The sequence below is a fragment of the Colossoma macropomum genome, unplaced genomic scaffold (assembly GCF_904425465.1).
Source record: "Colossoma macropomum unplaced genomic scaffold, Colossoma_macropomum, whole genome shotgun sequence".
Lineage (NCBI taxonomy): Eukaryota > Metazoa > Chordata > Actinopteri > Characiformes > Serrasalmidae > Colossoma > Colossoma macropomum.
In genome coordinates, this window is record NW_023494804.1 from 33,452,648 (window position 1) to 33,470,234 (window position 17,587).

Here is a 17,587-nt window from a genome sequence, read left to right on the forward strand (position 1 = left end):
TGCCCAGCATGCACTGCAATGTAACGTGCTCCCTGACTCTCCTGCCCCAGCAACCGTCTATGGGACAGCGGTTACACCTCAATTTTACACAATTCTACTCAATTCCACACCAGTCATATCACCAAATGCATTTCAGCTGCAGTTCAACCTCTTATTGGCCAGGGTATATTTTGGTTTGTCCATCTGAATTTACATGACCAAATCGTAAGGCAAATTATTCAGTAACTGCATGAAATAAATGTAAATTTTTATTTTATTTAGTTATTTATTTTTTTAAAGTTTCCCTCAGGTTAACAGAACGTGTTTTATGATCACACGTATTGCTGTATGCTTACAATTCACTGCTGAAAGCCAAAAATCTTAGACGCTCTTTGTATTATTTTATAAACATAATGTTTACAGAGCAGATCACTGAAGAGACGCCAACTGTTTATAGTTTATAGCCCAGATTTGTGGAAAAATGGGTCGACTTTCAGTAGAAAAACAAATAGTGAGTTCAGCTTCTTTTATTATAAGGGTTTAAAACTACATTACCCATACTACATTATATTTACTACATTATATTTAGAATAAAGAACGACCAGTTCAGGTTACAGCACGACATTAATTAAAAATGAAATAAAAACTTTTTTTTTCTGGCCCACAGATTTATTATTTTTTTATTTTATTTATTTATTTTTTTTTTTTCATGTGGCCCTTTTACTGGTTGAGTTTGACACCCCTGTTGTAAACTATGTGAACAGAGGATGGTGCAGTGTTGCTGGGCTTATTTCTGCCCCATATCCCTCCCACAAAAGGTCCGTCCCCACGTGTGGGTGAAAACTACAGAAGAGGGAGGGCATATTTATACGCAGCCTCAGAGCGGTGAAGCACATTCTGCACAAACACTGAGGACTTCCATAGTGCATGGCCACCAGCTACGGCCGTATACATAATCCAGTGCAAGGTGAGTTATACTTGTTAGATTTGACAGCTGATTTTCTATGAATGAGATTTTTTACAGTGCAGAGACGCCATGATTTCCACAGAACTGTGACATGTTTTGCATTGCAACAGAGTTAGTAAGAGCTAAGAGTTGGTGCGAGTTAGTAATGTAGTGATGTATATTATGTTGTCTAGACTTGAATTGGAGTTTCTGCCAACTTCAATATTGTGGTTATTGCCAAGTAAATACAACTTGGTTTCGTAGTACCTCCATTCTGTCACATTGTAAGTAATTCATATATTTGAAATGTATTATATTTCTAAAATTGATTTTTAGAATATACACACATTTGAATTGAAACCATTAAATATGGCATACAAATATATGCACAAATATTGGAATATATTGGAAGACATATATTCTAACTAATACTGTAGAACTATTGAAATATATGATTGAAAGAAATATATTTAGTAAAAATTAAGGGTAACAAATCAAGGCGATTTTTTTAAGTTTACGTAAATGCATTATTTTTACTGGCAAAACTGTATTGGTTGTAATTTCTAAGGAAAAACTGAACGGACAAGATGTGTCCTATGCGTCTTTGTTTCTAAATCTGTTGATCTATTGAATATGGGAGTCTACTTTTTAATATGCAAAAATATTTCAATTTTTTTTCACCTTTATTTAAGAATGTATTGCGCTATAAATCATATATTCAGAGACTATTCATGTGAGACTAGACTATTAAAATATCACAGTGCATTTGTCATATATTTTCTTTACCGTAAAATATATGTCAATATATCTCACAGCAACTGCCCTTTACATTGTGTGAACATTTCATGATGAATGGATGAAAAGAAGTGGTTCAAAACTGTTTGGAGTAAAGTGATGTTCCATTAACTTACATTAAAAGTTCGCATTGTTTTCCTGCTTCTGTAAATGTACCATTTTGGAGATAAATACTTCCTCCTAGCCCACTTCCTTGTAAACCGTAGCCAATCAGTGGTGTATACCATCCGTTTCTGACCGCAGAACTCCTATTGGCTGGATATTTTGGGGTTGTGGACAGCTCAACCCAGCAGAGACACTGATGTGTGTACACAATTAATGCACTACTCCTTCAACCACGCTGTTACAAGGTCAGTGTCACTGTTGTATTGAGAGGTCGGCCACACAAAACCAGTGCCTACAAATGCAATGCAAATCAACAAATCCACTTAAGTGCATTACTCTCAAGGACTAATTCTTTGAAAGCTAATTAAAAACTCCTCTTTCTCTTTCTGAAGTGTTTTAAACATCTCTATTCATGGGTTTGGGGAGCGAGAGTGACTCGTGGTCGGACAGCAGTTCGGAAGACAGCTTCTGCTCGGGCTCGTGCCACGCTGAACACATCCTGCAGGTCCTGAACGCCTTCAGGCAGAGCGCCACCTTCACGGACGTGGTGCTGCTGGTGGAGGGCCGAGAGTTCCCCTGCCACCGGGCCACTCTGTGCGCCAGCAGTCGCTACTTCCGCACCATGTTCACAGGGCAACTGCGCGAGAGCCGGCAGGCCGTGGTGCGTCTGGAAGAGGTGTCGGCTGCTGCCATGGAGCACTTGCTGGACTTCATCTACGAGGGCCGGGTAAGGTTGCAGGAGGAAAGTGTGGAGAGGGTCTTCCATGCTGCTGACTTGCTGGATGTTCCTGCGCTGTCCCGGGCCTGCGTGGACTTCCTGGAGCAACGAGTGTGCCCCTCTAACTGTCTGGGCCTCATAGACTTTGCCGGGCTCTACTCAATAGAGCCATTGCTGGAGCGCTGCCAGGTCGTCCTGTACCAGGACTTCGAAATGGTCTCCAAGCAGGAGGAGTTCCTAGAGTTGCCTTTGGAAAGGGTATTGGAGCTGCTGGACTCCGAGAAGCTGCAGGTGCAAGAGGAGGTGCTGGTGGAGGTGGCGCTAGGCTGGGTCTACCACCGGCGCAACCAGAGGAGAGCAGCACTCAGGACGCTGCTGGAGAGGCTCCGGCTGCCCCTGCTGGACCCTGTGTTCTTCACGGACAGGCTGGAGGCAGATGAGCTTGTGCAGGAATGTCGCGAGTGCTGGCCCTTGCTGCAGGAGGCCAGACGGTACCACATGTATGGCAGGGAGATCAGCTCTGAGAGAACCAAACCCAGGAGGTCAGTCAGACTTTGAGCACAGTGAACCACCGTTTGATTTAGGGAACCTGACACTGAATTTGATGTCAAATCAAATCAAATCAAATCAAATCAGATTTATTGTCACATCACAAGAGTACAGGGACACAGGTGAGTGAAAAACTTGAGTGCGAGTTCCACAAATTATGCAGAGAACAGTATTTACACATAGATAAACAAAACTATAGATAGGATAGAAGAATAGATAAAACCAATTTAACTAAAATATATACATATAATCTTACACAATAACTTAAAAATAATAATATTGCACCGAGACATATAATATTGCACTGGGAATGTAGAGTGAGTGTAATCAACTATATACTATATATAGTAATGGATATTACAATGCTATGTAGATGTGCAAATAATCACACTAGGTGTGGAGGTAGAAGATGGTACAGTAGGTGGCAGAGTATTTAGTAAAGTGCAAGGTACAGGAAGTTAAGTGGAAGCGCAGGGGGAGAGTATTGTCTTTGGATAGGTATTCAAAGTCCAGCTATGCAAGTAAAGTGCGGGAGTACAGTGGGTGCACGTACGTGTAATGGGAAGGGATGGGCTGGGCAGAGCAGTCAATGTCAATGTCAAATCAAGAAACCCTAAATCAAAGTCAATGTCACAGTCAAGGAACCTCAAATTAAAGTTACAGTGAGTCTCAAGGAACTCTAAATTGATGTCTATGTCAAATCAAGGAACCCTAATTTAAAGTCAATGTCAAGGTCAAGGAATCCTAAATTAGAGTCAGTGTGAAGGTCAAGCAAACCTAAATCAAAGTCAAAGGCAAAAGTCAAGGAACCTTAAATCGATGTTAATAACAGTGTCAAAGAACTCTAAATTAAGGTCAGTATAATTGGGGTTCCTTGACATTGACTGTAATTTTGATTTAGGGTTCACTGACCTTGACAGTGACTTTGATTTAGAGTTCCTTGATTTGACATTGACATCAAATTAGAGTTCCTTGACATTAACTGTAATTTTGATTTAGGGTTCATTGTTATTTATGCCAACTTTGACATAAGCTTCCTTACCTGGAAATAGATTCGGTCTTGAACAGGTACCAGAGATATTGTACCTGCATAATGTTGTCAAGGTGCAAACACGTTTAAGCTCAAACTCTAGGATCGGTGTGGCCAGAGGATTAGAGTAATTACAATGCTCAAAACCTATTGTAGCCAGACAATTTGGACCAGTACATCAAAGGTAGTGAAACCAAGACTGGTAACATACTTAGCATCTGCTATACCCACAAAATAGTGCACTATGTGTCTAGGCAAGACTGTGTCATGAAAAGTCATATTTACAGTTTGCAAGCCCTTTGAAAATCCAAACATGGTTTGTGTGTAGTTGAGGTGGTATCCAGCATGCAGAGCTAAATGTGTTTCCGTGTGTGTGTGTGTGTGTGTGTGTGTGTGTGTGTGTACACAGGCGATCAGGTTGGGCTGAGACGATTGTGGTGATCGGAGGTTGTGACAGAAGCGGCATTTCTAGACTCTCTTTCGCCGAGAAACTTGATCCGATCTCAAAGAAGTGGCTCCCTTCAGCCACTCTGCCAGGATACTCCAAATGTGAATTTGCTGTCTGTGAACTCCAGAACGACATTTATTTATCAGGTATAAACACAACAAACCACACAAATTCCTACAACTGTGGTGAACGGGTACTGTTTCTGTTGCTACGTACAAATGTGAATTCTGTACAAGATCTAGTTGAGGTATACAGTCGTATGCAAAAGTTAGGCACCCTTGGTCAAACGACATCTTGACATGTTGAGTTTCTAAGTGAAAATAAGTGAACACATCTTTAAATAGTGAACACACTTCTGCACATCTTGGTGCACAAATAGTGTTTATTTGCTGATTTAACATATTGGAAAAAAACTAAAATGTGGCCTGTGCAAAAAAGTTATGGCACATTTTATATTTCAAGTTTCCTGTATGTTAAACTCAGCAAATCAATAGAAATCGTGCATTAAATTTGCAGTAAAAAGGCATCTTTATGTTTGCTCACTTAGAAGCTGTTATTATGCATTAATAGCAGTGATCAGAAATGTAATAGCTATTGGAACAAACGACATATCAGAACACTCCAGGGATCACATGACCATCTACCCTTGCAGAGTAGCGTGCGATGGCTATCGTGTTTGGTTTCCACTGAAGTGGTTATGTTTATCTGAATGTGGATCCAGTGGCGACTGTTTTTGTTTGTCTTTCCTCAAAGCCTTATCCACAAGCGGGGCAGTCCAGAGGAGCTGCGTGTCTATGGACTGAAGTTAAAGTGCGTGTGTGTGCTTGCAGGTGGGCAGCTGAACAGCTCGGACGTGTGGCGCTTCATGTCTCCATTGAACCAGTGGGTGCGTGTGGGCGGCCTGCTGAAGGGCAGATGGCGACACAAAATGGCCTCTCTGCGTGGAAAGGTGAGATCCGTGTCTAGAGTTGTAAAAATGCATCAGTGCTTTGGGATGCATGGATCTGAAGTTGCCGATTCAAATGCAGGAATGTCTATTATAATGATATTAAAAAAAATTGTGAGTGTTTGTTGGCAAATGTAAAATGGCTCTGGCTATTTTCAAATCGCCTCTGGTCAAGTAAATGTCATTCCAAGCAATTTTGGAGCATATGCATTGGTCCACTCGTCATGAAATTTTCACGATGAGAAAAACAAAAATCAGAAAAAATTGAGATGGACAGCGATAAAATAAATGGCTTGTTGCATTGTTTGTATTGTCTATATTCCCATTTTGTATCAAAGTAATCAAACCAATTCATGGTGAAATTTGAAATGTGTGTTTCTGATCATTCTTTATTCTGGTAGCCCTCTATAGATCATATATAGATGCTTTAATTGTTATCAGACTGTCTGGTGAAATTCAGCGAGTCAGGGTTAGGTTTAACTCTTGGGTTGAGGTTAGAGTTCTAGGTTGGGTCCAGGTTTAAGGTTAGATTTAGCAGAATCGGTTAAATTCAGTTACATTTCGCTGCCGTCGGAAAAAAACCTTGTATCTCCTTTTTGTTGTTTTTCAGTTTTTGTCATAATTTGAAAATGCCTGTTGCCTTTTATTGTGTGTAAATTTCACGATGAATGGACCAAAAAAAAACCGGCCCAAAATCTCTTTGGAAAAACTCTGGTTCCACTGACTTACATTAAAAGTAAAGCAGGTTTTTTCCTTCTCCTGTAAAGTTACCATTTTGAAGATATGAGGTTTTGTTCCGACAACAGTGATTTGATAGTTGAATGTTAATCAAAATGTACGGTGCACTCTCTAAATAAAATGCTACCCTATTCCAAATCCTGCTCTACATCTACAACCTTATGTGTTTGTGACTCCTCTGTAGCTGTACACTGTGGGAGGTTACAACGGGCATCAGAGGCTGAGCAGTGTGGAGTGCTTCAGCGTGTTCGAGAATGCCTGGAAAGCTGTGGCTCCTCTGTTGCTGGCGGTCAGCTCAGCCGCTGTGGTCAGCTGCGCCGGAAAGCTCTACGTTATCGGCGGGGCCGTGAGCGACAAATGCAACACCAACAAGGTGAGTTTCTTAGGTGTAGCCTGCAACCTTTTCCTGCAGATCTACCTTCAAGCAAAGTCTAGTTCCAACTATAATCTTCTACATCTGCTTCTGATAATTAACTTCAGAAGTCCACAACTGGCTGGATCAGGTGAGGGAAGGGGCATGTATGTAACATGTGGGTCAGAACTAGTCTGTGCAAGAAAGATCTCCAGGAGGAGGTGTGGGACCACTAGCCTAGACAATGACTAGCTTGCCTCAGCTGGTCAGGAGACGTGACTTCTTCTTGCCTTAATTGGGAATTTAAGATAGAAATGAAAACAAGCCGTAGCTGAAACGTGGTATCTCGATACGGAGACAAAGCTTTACCTTCAGTGCTATGATGTGGTTAGAAATGTGCTGTATTTTTGTGCAAGAAGAGCAGAGATCGTATCACAGAGAACCTGCAGGAGATGTGAAGCTTCCAAACAGAATGAACTAGCGTGAATCATGTAGAATGAACAATAACCAAAGCCTATTTAATGGCCGTTAATGTGAGATGTTAATGAGCTGTACTGGCACATTATGGTGTACTACTACAATCTTCATTGGGCCCCTCAGGTACAGTTGTATGCAAAGGTTTGGCCGCCTCTACAATCTCAGAAATAAAGGTAGAAAACTGTCAATGTCACTCTTGTCACTGGGGTGGTTCCCTCAAGGGTACATCTCAGTACCTTTAGGCAGGGAACATAACTGAACCATAATCCACTGAAATTGTATTTTCTAAGATGTACTGACTCCACATACCCCGTCTCGTCTCCAGGCTTTTTATTTTATTGTTTTAAAACATTCGGTTATGAAAAGGTACAAATACGAACTTTTTACCTGGAAAAACTTATTTAAGGTTCACAATCAGACCTTAAAACCACTGTTGTACCTTTGAGGGATCATTTACATTGTTTGTACCTTGATGAATGAAGAATGTGCCTGCACAGAGCCTTTATTTCTAACAGTGTAGTCAAATTACATGTTTTGTTGATTCTCTAAGTGAAAATAAATAAACACATCCTCTACAGAGAACACATATTAATGCACAATTACTGTTTATTTGCTGATTTAACGTATTGAAAAAAAAGTCAAATGTGATTTGTGCAAACAGTTATGGAACATTTTATATTTAATTTTTTTATTTGTTTCCTGTATGTTAGACTCAGCAAATCAATATAAATGGTGCACCAAAATTTACAGCATTTTTATGTTTGTTCACTTCAACAAAATCAACAAAACATGTAATTTCACCAGCGGTGTTCAAACATTCACATGCGCCTGTACAATGAAGTGTTAATAGCTGCCATCATGCATTAATAGCAGTGATTGGAAATGTAACAGCTATTGAAATAACCCAAACATCAGAACATCAGAACACTCAGGACAGTCCGAGGATCGCATGATTACGCAGCCTTGCACGAGTAGCGTGTGATGGTTATCACTCTTGGTTTCCACCGAAGTGGTTATGTTTATCTGGATGTGGATCAGGTGGCAACTGTTTCTGTTTGTCTTTCCTGTGGCATGTGCATAAGTTATGGCACATTTCATATTTTATGTTTTGTTTTGTTTTTTTTATTTATTTCTTAAATAATCATTGTTGGGAGGTACATATTACACACACAATAGTCATCACATTTAAAGTATTTTTACAGGTTAGTTGTTCAGGGTAGAGTGGTTTTGAACTGTGCAAATTGTTTTATTGTAGTTAGTTTAGCCCAATTGTTAAGTAACTTACCGCTGCTGTTGGATCATTAAGGGTACAGTTGTTTCAGTATCGGTATTTGGTTTCAGCGTCACTCCAAAAGTGTTTTGCTGCTTGCTTATTTCTGGTACTGTGGTCTGTTTCGCACATGCTCAGACTGAGAAATGTGAAAGAAATCAGAGTAAGAGTTTACATGCACTGAGAAATCTGATAACTGAGCTAAAATCCAGCTCTCTTTATCGGATTTCTTAATCAGATTTCTAGACCTTACTTTGACCTAAGAAATCGGAGTGTGTTGTTTACGTGACCATTTGAATATTCAGATAACTGCAGAAATCCTATTGGTTTACTGAGTGCATGTAAACATACTCAGTGTCACATTCTTTTAAAACATGATCTTTTGCAATAACCATGTGTACAGCTTACATTTAATCATTAAAGGGTACTGCAACATTACATTCATTGCTGTTCCTGCCATTTTTCAAATGGCGTTCAGAAGCATTGCAGGTCTGGAAAGATGCACCACCTGAGTACTTCATATTCTTAACAACTTACGGTGCATTACTCAGCTGTGTTTCAAGGGTCCTACAAAATGGGACAGTCTTCGGTGATGACCAAGAAATATTGTCATGCTCGGCTCCATTCTTGCTTTGAAAAAGTGGCATAACTTGATGCAAGAGGTCAGCTTTCTGTATGTCACATTACATCATGCCCTCGTGCCTCATGACAGTGTGACCTTGGCAAACAGAAGCCTGTATTTCCTCGTTCCAGGAACAACCCAGATGGCATTTTCATAGCCGTGATGTTGAAAGCACGACATTGCCTTAGAAAATAGACTTCCTCAGAAAAGACAGACCATTCAGTTCAAAAATGTATGCTATGGCCACTTATCTGGGCTACTACATCTGCATACCGGACACTCTTATGCAACCTTTCAAATATTTATGAAGCGTGTGGGCAACATGTAGAAGATCAGTCAGCGTAAAGGCACCTGCAGCAAGACGTTACAGCACCTGGTGCCCAAACAAATAGAGTTTGATGACAGAGGCAGTTCAAAAGGGGCCATGTGCCAGGCTTGTTTTGAAAATATGGCCTTCAGCCATAACAAACTGATATGCATAATTTGCAATCTACTGGATCGATCACATCACAACTGGTTAAAAGTATATCTCAAGATTAGTGACTTTTGGCAATACATTGGCTGGATGAAACAGCTGGATTAAGCACGTGCAAATGTATTGGTCAAACGAGTACATTAACTGTTTTATTCAATCTAAATAAACACCTGAATGAACGATTCTTTCAATCGAAGTCATTTCCTGAGTTGAATAAAACTAGTTCAATTGCTTGTTACTACATGAAGCGATCTGATGAGCCATTTCTTTACAGTGTACATCAAGATGATTTCAATGACTTGCCCCTTCCTTTCTGCACTGTAAGCAATCGTAAGATTAACTTACGAAACTTTAAGATTAACTTTACCAAATGTTTCTGTAGTGACTGTTTCAGTCACATCATAATCATATTTTTTCATTAAAAAAGTTTACTTAATTGCAGAACGTGTGTTTCGGTAGTGACAATTCTGAATGTTATGTACTGATTTTCTGACTTTGGGACACATTTGCATCAATTCAGTAGGATCTGACTGCTCACCAGGGATGCAGTCTCACTCTAAAATGCAGGGGTGTGGCTAAAATTACACCACACCTACAGACTAAAACTCTGTTTTAGTAGTGACATGAAAATGTGGGACAGCAGGGTTTTTATTTAAAAACTAAATTCATGATAAATCTAATTCGTTGTACTTTACTATCAAAAATGAAAAAAGCTATTTAAAAAAATACAAGAATAAAATAGAAGTATTATTATAAGTTGAATTTCAGGGGTTAGGGTTTTGCGTTAGCTACCTCCCAAAAGAAACTACCCTATAAATGATGATTTTGTGTATATTGAACTTATTACTGTCTCTATGAATGCCTTGTGTTAGATCATAACATAATCCTTCTAAATATCTTAATATTTTAATATATTTTTAAATAGTATTTTTTTTTACTGTGGGACTGCAGTTTGGACTAATTTGATAGAATGCTCTATATTTTAATAGCTAATTGTGTATTTCCGGTAAACTAATATTGATCATTTTGTCAAACACTGATGGGTTACCCTTTATGTGTGAATGTGGTCACTGTGGTCACCCAGCCAGCCCAGGATCACACTCAGCAGCAGGGAAAATGCTAATTCGCCCTTTTAACAAACAACATGATGCCAGGGAGCTAAACAAAACATTTAAAAAATGTGTACACCTGAAGGAAGTAAGCCTGGGGGAATAAAACACATGTGGATGGGAAGTGAAACAATGGGGAAAGACCCTGTATGCAAATAGATGTGGCTAAGAGCCAATGGGAAAGAAGAAACGTTTACCCAACACGATTGTATCGACCAAACAAAAGTCCCTGTATTTAATTTAAACAGCACAGCTCAGTTTCACACATTTGACAATGGGATTTGGGAAACGTTTAAAACGTTTAAAACCAACAGCAGTGATGTTTTTTTTTTAGTGTGACAGTTTCAAAGTTGCCTACTCAAAAATGCCATTTGAGTCTACAAAATCATCAAAAAGGTTCCTTTAACATAAAATAGTTGAGTAATACTTGGTCCCTCTAATATCATATCCTAGGAGTCATGTTGTAATCTGCTGTTTGATTTTCAGGTGCAGTGCTATGACCCCATGAAGGATCAGTGGACGTACGTGTCGCCCTGTCCGTTCTCTCAGAGATGCATAAACGCAGTGTCCCTCAATGGCTCCATCTACGTGGCTGGAGGTCTGCTGGATACGATCTACTGTTACACTCCCCGAAACGACACCTGGGGCAAAGCAGCAGACCTGCCCATGAAAGTGGTGCGTAACAGCCTGATGACTTTTACTCAGTATCAGATGACTGAGCTGTTTACCTGCTTATGTTTTTTTATCCTCTGATGAAGTTACTTCAGCTCCGATGTCAAACTCACTGCCTCATACCAGGGGTTTTATATTTAAATTACCTGTGAAAAGCGGGAGGGGATGGTAGGGGAGGTGGTTGAAAAAAAAATGCAAGGAATAAGTGTCCAATCATTTTTTTCAAGTATAAACTTCAACTTAATTTCAACTTTGTAAACTATAATACTAGGAAAAGGTGCTTTTTAAGGTGGCAGTAAATTTAAGGTGGCAGTTAATTTATCAAGAAATTTAAGGTAGCACTGAATTTAGGGTGGAATTGTATTTAAGGTAGCACTGAATTGAAGGTGGCACTGAATTTAATTTAAGTTAGCACTGAATTTAAGGTGGCACTGCTTGTAGCGACCACTTAGCAACATCTAAAGAACACTTTAACAACCATCAACAGTCCTCCACCATTTTAACGTTTTAACATAATTAGCTTGCATTTTCAAGCCGACATAATAATAATAATAATAATAGTATTAATAGTAATAATAGTAGTGGCATAAATACATAATGTGCTTAATGAGTATGTTGATCAATTACATTCAATGGTAAAATTATGTGGGGCTTTTATTGTGATAGAGTCGGTGTTCCTGCTGAACGTGAGGGACGTTTTTGAAGAGCGATCAAATCTGCGTTCTCAGTGGATCTGATCAATAACTCCATTCATTTCCTAATTCTGCCTGCTGTAGCTACCAAAAGGTCAAGGAACCCACAAAGGCAGATTTAACTATCGGTCTAAATTTGAATAAAAGCTTATACTAAATTAAAGACCATGCCCACTCAGTGTGCATGAACGAGGGAATATTGTGAGTAAGTAGGTGAGTTCAAGCAAACCTACCAGTGCAAATAAATACATACATACATAAATGAAGGAATGAATAAATAGTGGGCACAATTATGTTATATACGTTATTGGGAAACTTGTCATTTTGCTGCCTAACTATGCAAAGCAGCGCCACCTGGGGCAAAGTTAAGTGCCTTGCCCAAGGGTGCAGCCAGGTATACTTACTCAGTCATGGGATTTGAACACACAACCTTCCAGTGCATGGCTCACCTCTCCGGCCTCTAGGCTACCAGCCACCTCGACCCCAGTTGCAGTGATATACTGTTGAACTGTATGCCTGATTTCATTCAGGGCCCCGACTCCTCAAACTCTGGAGCTATCCTGAACACAGATATAGACTATAACAGTACTAGAGAGAAACAGAGTCTGGTGTGCATTTGAAAACAAACCACAGCCAGACTTCAGCCAGATGTTGTACATGGGCAGTCGCCCCAGACTTGACCCGAAACCCAGTATTTTGTCAGGCTCTATTGGGCTTGGGTCAGATAGCAGCCTCTAATACACAGGATAATACACACACTATACTAATGAATGCACTACTAATGATAGTGTCCTGTTCTGACATACTGTTTAATAAGGTGCCTTGTGATTTCGGATGCAGATTGTAAGCATACCTTAGCACAGTAATAATCCACAGCTGTGTGTGTGTATTTCAGGAAAGCTGTGGGCTGACCGTGTGCAATGGAAAGGTGTATGTGGTGGGAGGCCGAGATGAGTTCGCAGCTGCCGTTGACCGCATGTGGGCGCTTGACCCAGCGAGCGGCCGGGTGACCGAAGAGACGCCGATGACGCGCAGCTTGAGCAATCACGGCTGTGCCACCATCACACAGCACCTAGAACCCAAGTAAAGCGGTGTCTGAGTGTTAAGACTCCAGTTGCTTTTGGACTTGAGTTCGTTCAGAACAAGTGAAGCCAGTGAAACGTCGTCAGCTGCTATTGTACAAGTAATGTGAATATATGCTGAACTTGTAATCATTACAATGACACATTCCAGGAAACTCCTAATCTCAATATGAACTACATACTGTGAAGAACTATCAAACTGTGACATACAAGAGCGAGCGAGGGAGTGAATGAAGGAGAGAGTGAAGGAGTGAGTGAGGGCGTGAGCGAGGGAATGAGTAAGGACGTGAGTGAGGGAGTGAGTGAGGGAATGAGTGACTAAAGGAGCGTGTGAGCGAAGGAGTGAGTGAGTGATGAAGTGAGTGATGGAGGGAGTGATTGAGGAACTGCAGTACTTCAGAAATTCATGAAGAGCTTGGAAAATTCTAAGGTAGCACACAAAGCTTCTCTAGAAACGTGATGTTCTGGACAGGTGCTGACAGATGCTGACAGATGCTGATGAAGGACTTCTGTCCAAAACATTATGCTTCTCAAGAGACTTCACAAGAATTATCCCAAGCCCTACTGACTTTTTCCAATCCCTGTAAATGTATGAATATCTATAGAGAGGACAGAGAATATATGAAGAGTTCAATTCCAAAATGCTGTATATGCATTTCTAACACTTTTGGATATAAAGATGCTTGAAAAGAATAAAAAATCTGATGTATATCGCACTTTTAAAAAACACATTATTATTATTATTATTTCCCTAATAAAGATGGTATTAATCATAATATTGCCTTGATATTTTTTTTGTATGTGTAACAGCATATATTATAAAAGAAAAAAAAACATTCATAAAATTGTCATTTAATGTGTTTTGAGACTAAACATGAATGTGGCAAACGTTAGGGCACATTTCATATTTTTGTTAATTTTATTACAGTATGTTAAACTGTAAATTTGAAAAATTGTGTCCCAAAATATACAGAATGATGCCGTATTTAAGCGTGTTCAACACAACACAAAGATTTACAACTTTGAAAACATTAAAACAGAGAAAAGCTGTGGAAAGTAAAATGAAGAAGAAATATTTAAGGTTGGGATGGAACGTGTTAAGTCCTAGTTACATTTTTATGAGAATACTAATGAAAAAAAAAAAATATATATATATATATATATATATATATATATATATATATATATATATAGCAGAGCTCAAAAGAAGAGCTCTAAAAGCGGCCTCTATAGCAACACTGAAGTTCCTGCTAAAGCCTGAGTAGACTGATAAATCACTGTGACGTTATTAATCTGAGCATTGGCAAACTCTTTTGAGGGATGGCAGAACTGAACAGGGTCCTCAGTTGTGGATATGTTTATGAATCATAGTCTCAGCTTTGGCTTTGTACTGGACTTGTGGATGCATTTTGTGGCATGAAAGGGCAGTGGGATTATGGGAGTAGCAGTGGACTGAAGCAGGCCATGAGAGATAATGTAATAATTTTTGCATTCATTTGAATAACTGAATTTTTCCACATAACATTAACAGACGAATTACACTGGCTTTTGCACAAACAGCTCAAGTGCACACTGTCACCAAGCAAAAAGGGGAATATGCCAAATACTAAGAAATGATGAAATTTATGTAAGATTTTACTTTTCATTCAAATTGTGAGGCTGAAAAACAAACAAACTTTGTATTAAATTAGAGAAAAACAAAAACAAGTACTTTAAAATTATGTGGAAAACTGGAAAACGACAAAAATGGAGCCATTTTGTCCTTTCAACAAAAATCAAACCACCTTGGGAGCTGCAACATTTAATGTCCAGTATGTCTCAGTGTGTGATAATGTACTAGTATAGACTGAACAATTTAAACGAGAGCTCGGATTTACTTCGCTCTGCTTTAAGCTTTAGCCGCTTTCCTCCCATCTCTGCCAGAAAACTTTTCTTCAAAAGTAGAGCAGCATAATCGTCTAGAGATTCCCACCCCTAATATATATATATACACACACACAAATATATATACATTGTTTATAGAACGAACACACACACACAAACATACACACATAATATAATACATAATACACACACACATAATATAACCCTAATATATATATATATATATATATATATATATATATATACACAAATATATATACATTGTTTATAGAACACACACACACCCTGGTCTGTTTATAAAACAGTATAAGAATAAGAATAAATAAAAATAAACATTAAAACAATAAATAATGATTTTATGTGCGTCAGTGTGTTAGTTTAACTATTTTCAAAGCTCTCCTTGAGGAAGTCTAGTAATTATAGTTAATACCTGCTTCTGTTACTCAGTTCTTCATTACATTAAATGCTGCTGATGGAGTTTAACTAATCGATGCAGTGTGTGTATTCTTGTTTTCTCTACAGTGTTTTGTACAGTGAGCAGTGGATCAAAAGAGTCTGAAAAGTCTTTTTTGTGTGTAAACAATGGAATATCACTTCGGCATCATCAGTTGTCTGTGAAATGTATTACATTTACATTTACATTTACATCATTTAGCAGACGCTCTTATCCAGAGCGACTTACAAAAAGTGCTTTGTCTATCCAGAGAAAGAATCTTCGCTAGCTACCGATAGGTTAGAGAGAAAGTCAGTCCTAAGCTCAGATACTGGTAGAATCAGAAGGTCATTGACACCTAGTGAAAAAGGGACAGAGTTAAACACAGAACAGTGCAATACGATAAAATACATAAGTGCTGTACAATACATTACAATCAATACTTAATTTAGTGCTCATTTAAGTGCTGAATAAACAGGTGTGTCTTCAGTCTGCGTTTGAAGACAGCGAGAGACTCTGCTGTACGGACAGCCAGTGGGAGTTCGTTCCACCACCTGGGTGCCAGCACAGAGAACAGTCTAGTTGCTTGCCTTCCACGCGCCTTGAAGGATGGCGGGTCAAGCCGAGCTGTACTCGAAGCTCGAAGGGCTCGTGGTGCAGTTCGAGATTTGACCATTGCCATCAAGTAGGGAGGGGCTGGTCCATTTTTGGCCTTGTAGGCAAGCATAAGGGTTTTAAATCTGATGCGTGCAGCTACAGGAAGCCAGTGAAGGGAGCGCAGCAGTGGGGTGACGTGGCTGAACTTTGGGAGATTGAAGATGAGTCTTGCTGCTGCATTCTGGATGAGTTGCAGAGGCCTGATGGCCTGCATCGGAAGACCAGCCAAGAGCGAGTTGCAGTAGTCAAGCCTTGAGATGACAAAAGACTGCACTAGCACCTGAGTGGCCTCTCTCGAGAGAAAGGGTCGGATCCTCCGGATGTTGAACAGCAGAAATCTGCATGACCGAGTTATGTTCACAATGTGAGTCGAGAACGATAACTGGCCATCCAAAACCACACCAAGACTTCTTGCCTCTGCTGACGGGACAATCAGAGAGTTCTCGAATGAGATGGCAAGATCTTGATGAGGACCTGTAGTTGCAGGGATGAATAGTAGCTCAGTCTTGCTAGGATTGAGCTTCAGGTGGTGAGCTGCCATCCATGAAGAGATGTCAGACAGACATGCCGAGATCCGACTGGAAACCTGTGTGTCCGAGGGTGAGAAAGAAAGCATTAGTTGAGTGTCATCAGCATAACAGTGATAAGAGAAGCCATGAGATGATATTACATTGCCAAGAGAGCTAGTGTAAAGAGAAAAGAGAAGAGGACCTAGCACCGAGCCTTGTGGGACACCAGTGGAGAGCCTGCATGGAGAGGATATGGACCCTCTCCATGTTACCTGATAAGAGCGATCCTCCAGATAGGACTTGAACCACTTCCACGCAGAGCCAGTGATTCCAAGGTTGGTGAGGACATCCAGAAGGATTGTGTGGTTGACCGTGTCAAAAGCTGCTGAGAGGTCAAGAAGAATCAGGACAGATGACATACTGGCTGATCTTGCTGACTGGAGCTTCTCTGTCACTGCTATAAGAGCAGTTTCTGTTGAGTGCGCTGGTTTGAAGCCAGACTGGTTGGGGTCCTGGAGCTGGTTCTGCGTGAGAAAGAGAGACAGTTGATTATAGACTGCACGTTCAAGAATTTTTGAAAGGAAAGAAAGGAGTGATACCGGTCTGTAGTTGTTGACATCAGAGCTGTCAAGCGAGGGCTTCTTCAGGATGGGAAGTACTCTTGCAGTCTTCAAAGTTGATGGTACTTCACCTGATGACAAGGACTTGTTAATGAGAAAAGTGATGAAGGGCAGTAGATCCTTGGAGATTGACTGGAACAATGCAGATGGAATGGGATCCAGTGGGCAGGTGGTTGGGTTACTGGATTTGATCAGTTGAAGGACAGCGTCTGTGGAAAGAGAAGAAAAACAGTTTAAGGGATTGAGAACGAGAGAAGGAGGTCTAGTGAAAGGAGTGGGGACAGAGGGAAAAGACTGGCGGATTCTATCAACCTTCTCCTCAAAGAAGGTGACAAAATCCTCAGGAGTGAGAGAAGAGGGTGGAGGGGGAGGAGGAGGGTTGAGGAGAGAGGAGAAAATGCTGAAAAGCTTGCGTGGATCAGATGCTGATGCTTCCAGTTTCCCTCTGTAGAAGGATGACTTTGCAGCAGTAACTTCGA

General features: G+C 40.1%; 1 protein-coding gene across 1 annotated transcript; it reads left to right on the plus strand.

The window, feature by feature from the left end:
- Nucleotides 1–931: 931 nt before the first annotated feature.
- On the plus strand, nucleotides 932–13,010 carry klhl35 (kelch-like family member 35). The gene is made up of 7 exons (XM_036595254.1): nucleotides 932–946; nucleotides 2,218–3,085; nucleotides 4,532–4,716; nucleotides 5,401–5,519; nucleotides 6,439–6,627; nucleotides 11,046–11,234; nucleotides 12,819–13,010. The coding sequence occupies exons 2-7, from the start codon at nucleotides 2,238–2,240 to the stop codon at nucleotides 13,008–13,010; spliced, it is 1,722 nt and encodes a 573-aa protein (XP_036451147.1). The 5' UTR covers nucleotides 932–946; nucleotides 2,218–2,237.
- Nucleotides 13,011–17,587: the final 4,577 nt, after the last annotated feature.

What these genes read in the sequence shown, in the direction of transcription:
- klhl35 (XM_036595254.1), top strand. Translation starts at nt 2,238, where the DNA reads ATGGGTTTGGGGAGCGAGAGTGACTCGTGGTCGGACAGCAGTTCGGAA. An exon ending in GAGAGAACCAAACCCAGGAG is followed by an intron (nt 3,086 to 4,531) that starts GTCAGTCAGACT and finishes GTGTGTACACAG; the next exon opens with GCGATCAGGTTGGGCTGAGA. An exon ending in CAGACCTGCCCATGAAAGTG is followed by an intron (nt 11,235 to 12,818) that starts GTGCGTAACAGC and finishes TGTGTATTTCAG; the next exon opens with GAAAGCTGTGGGCTGACCGT.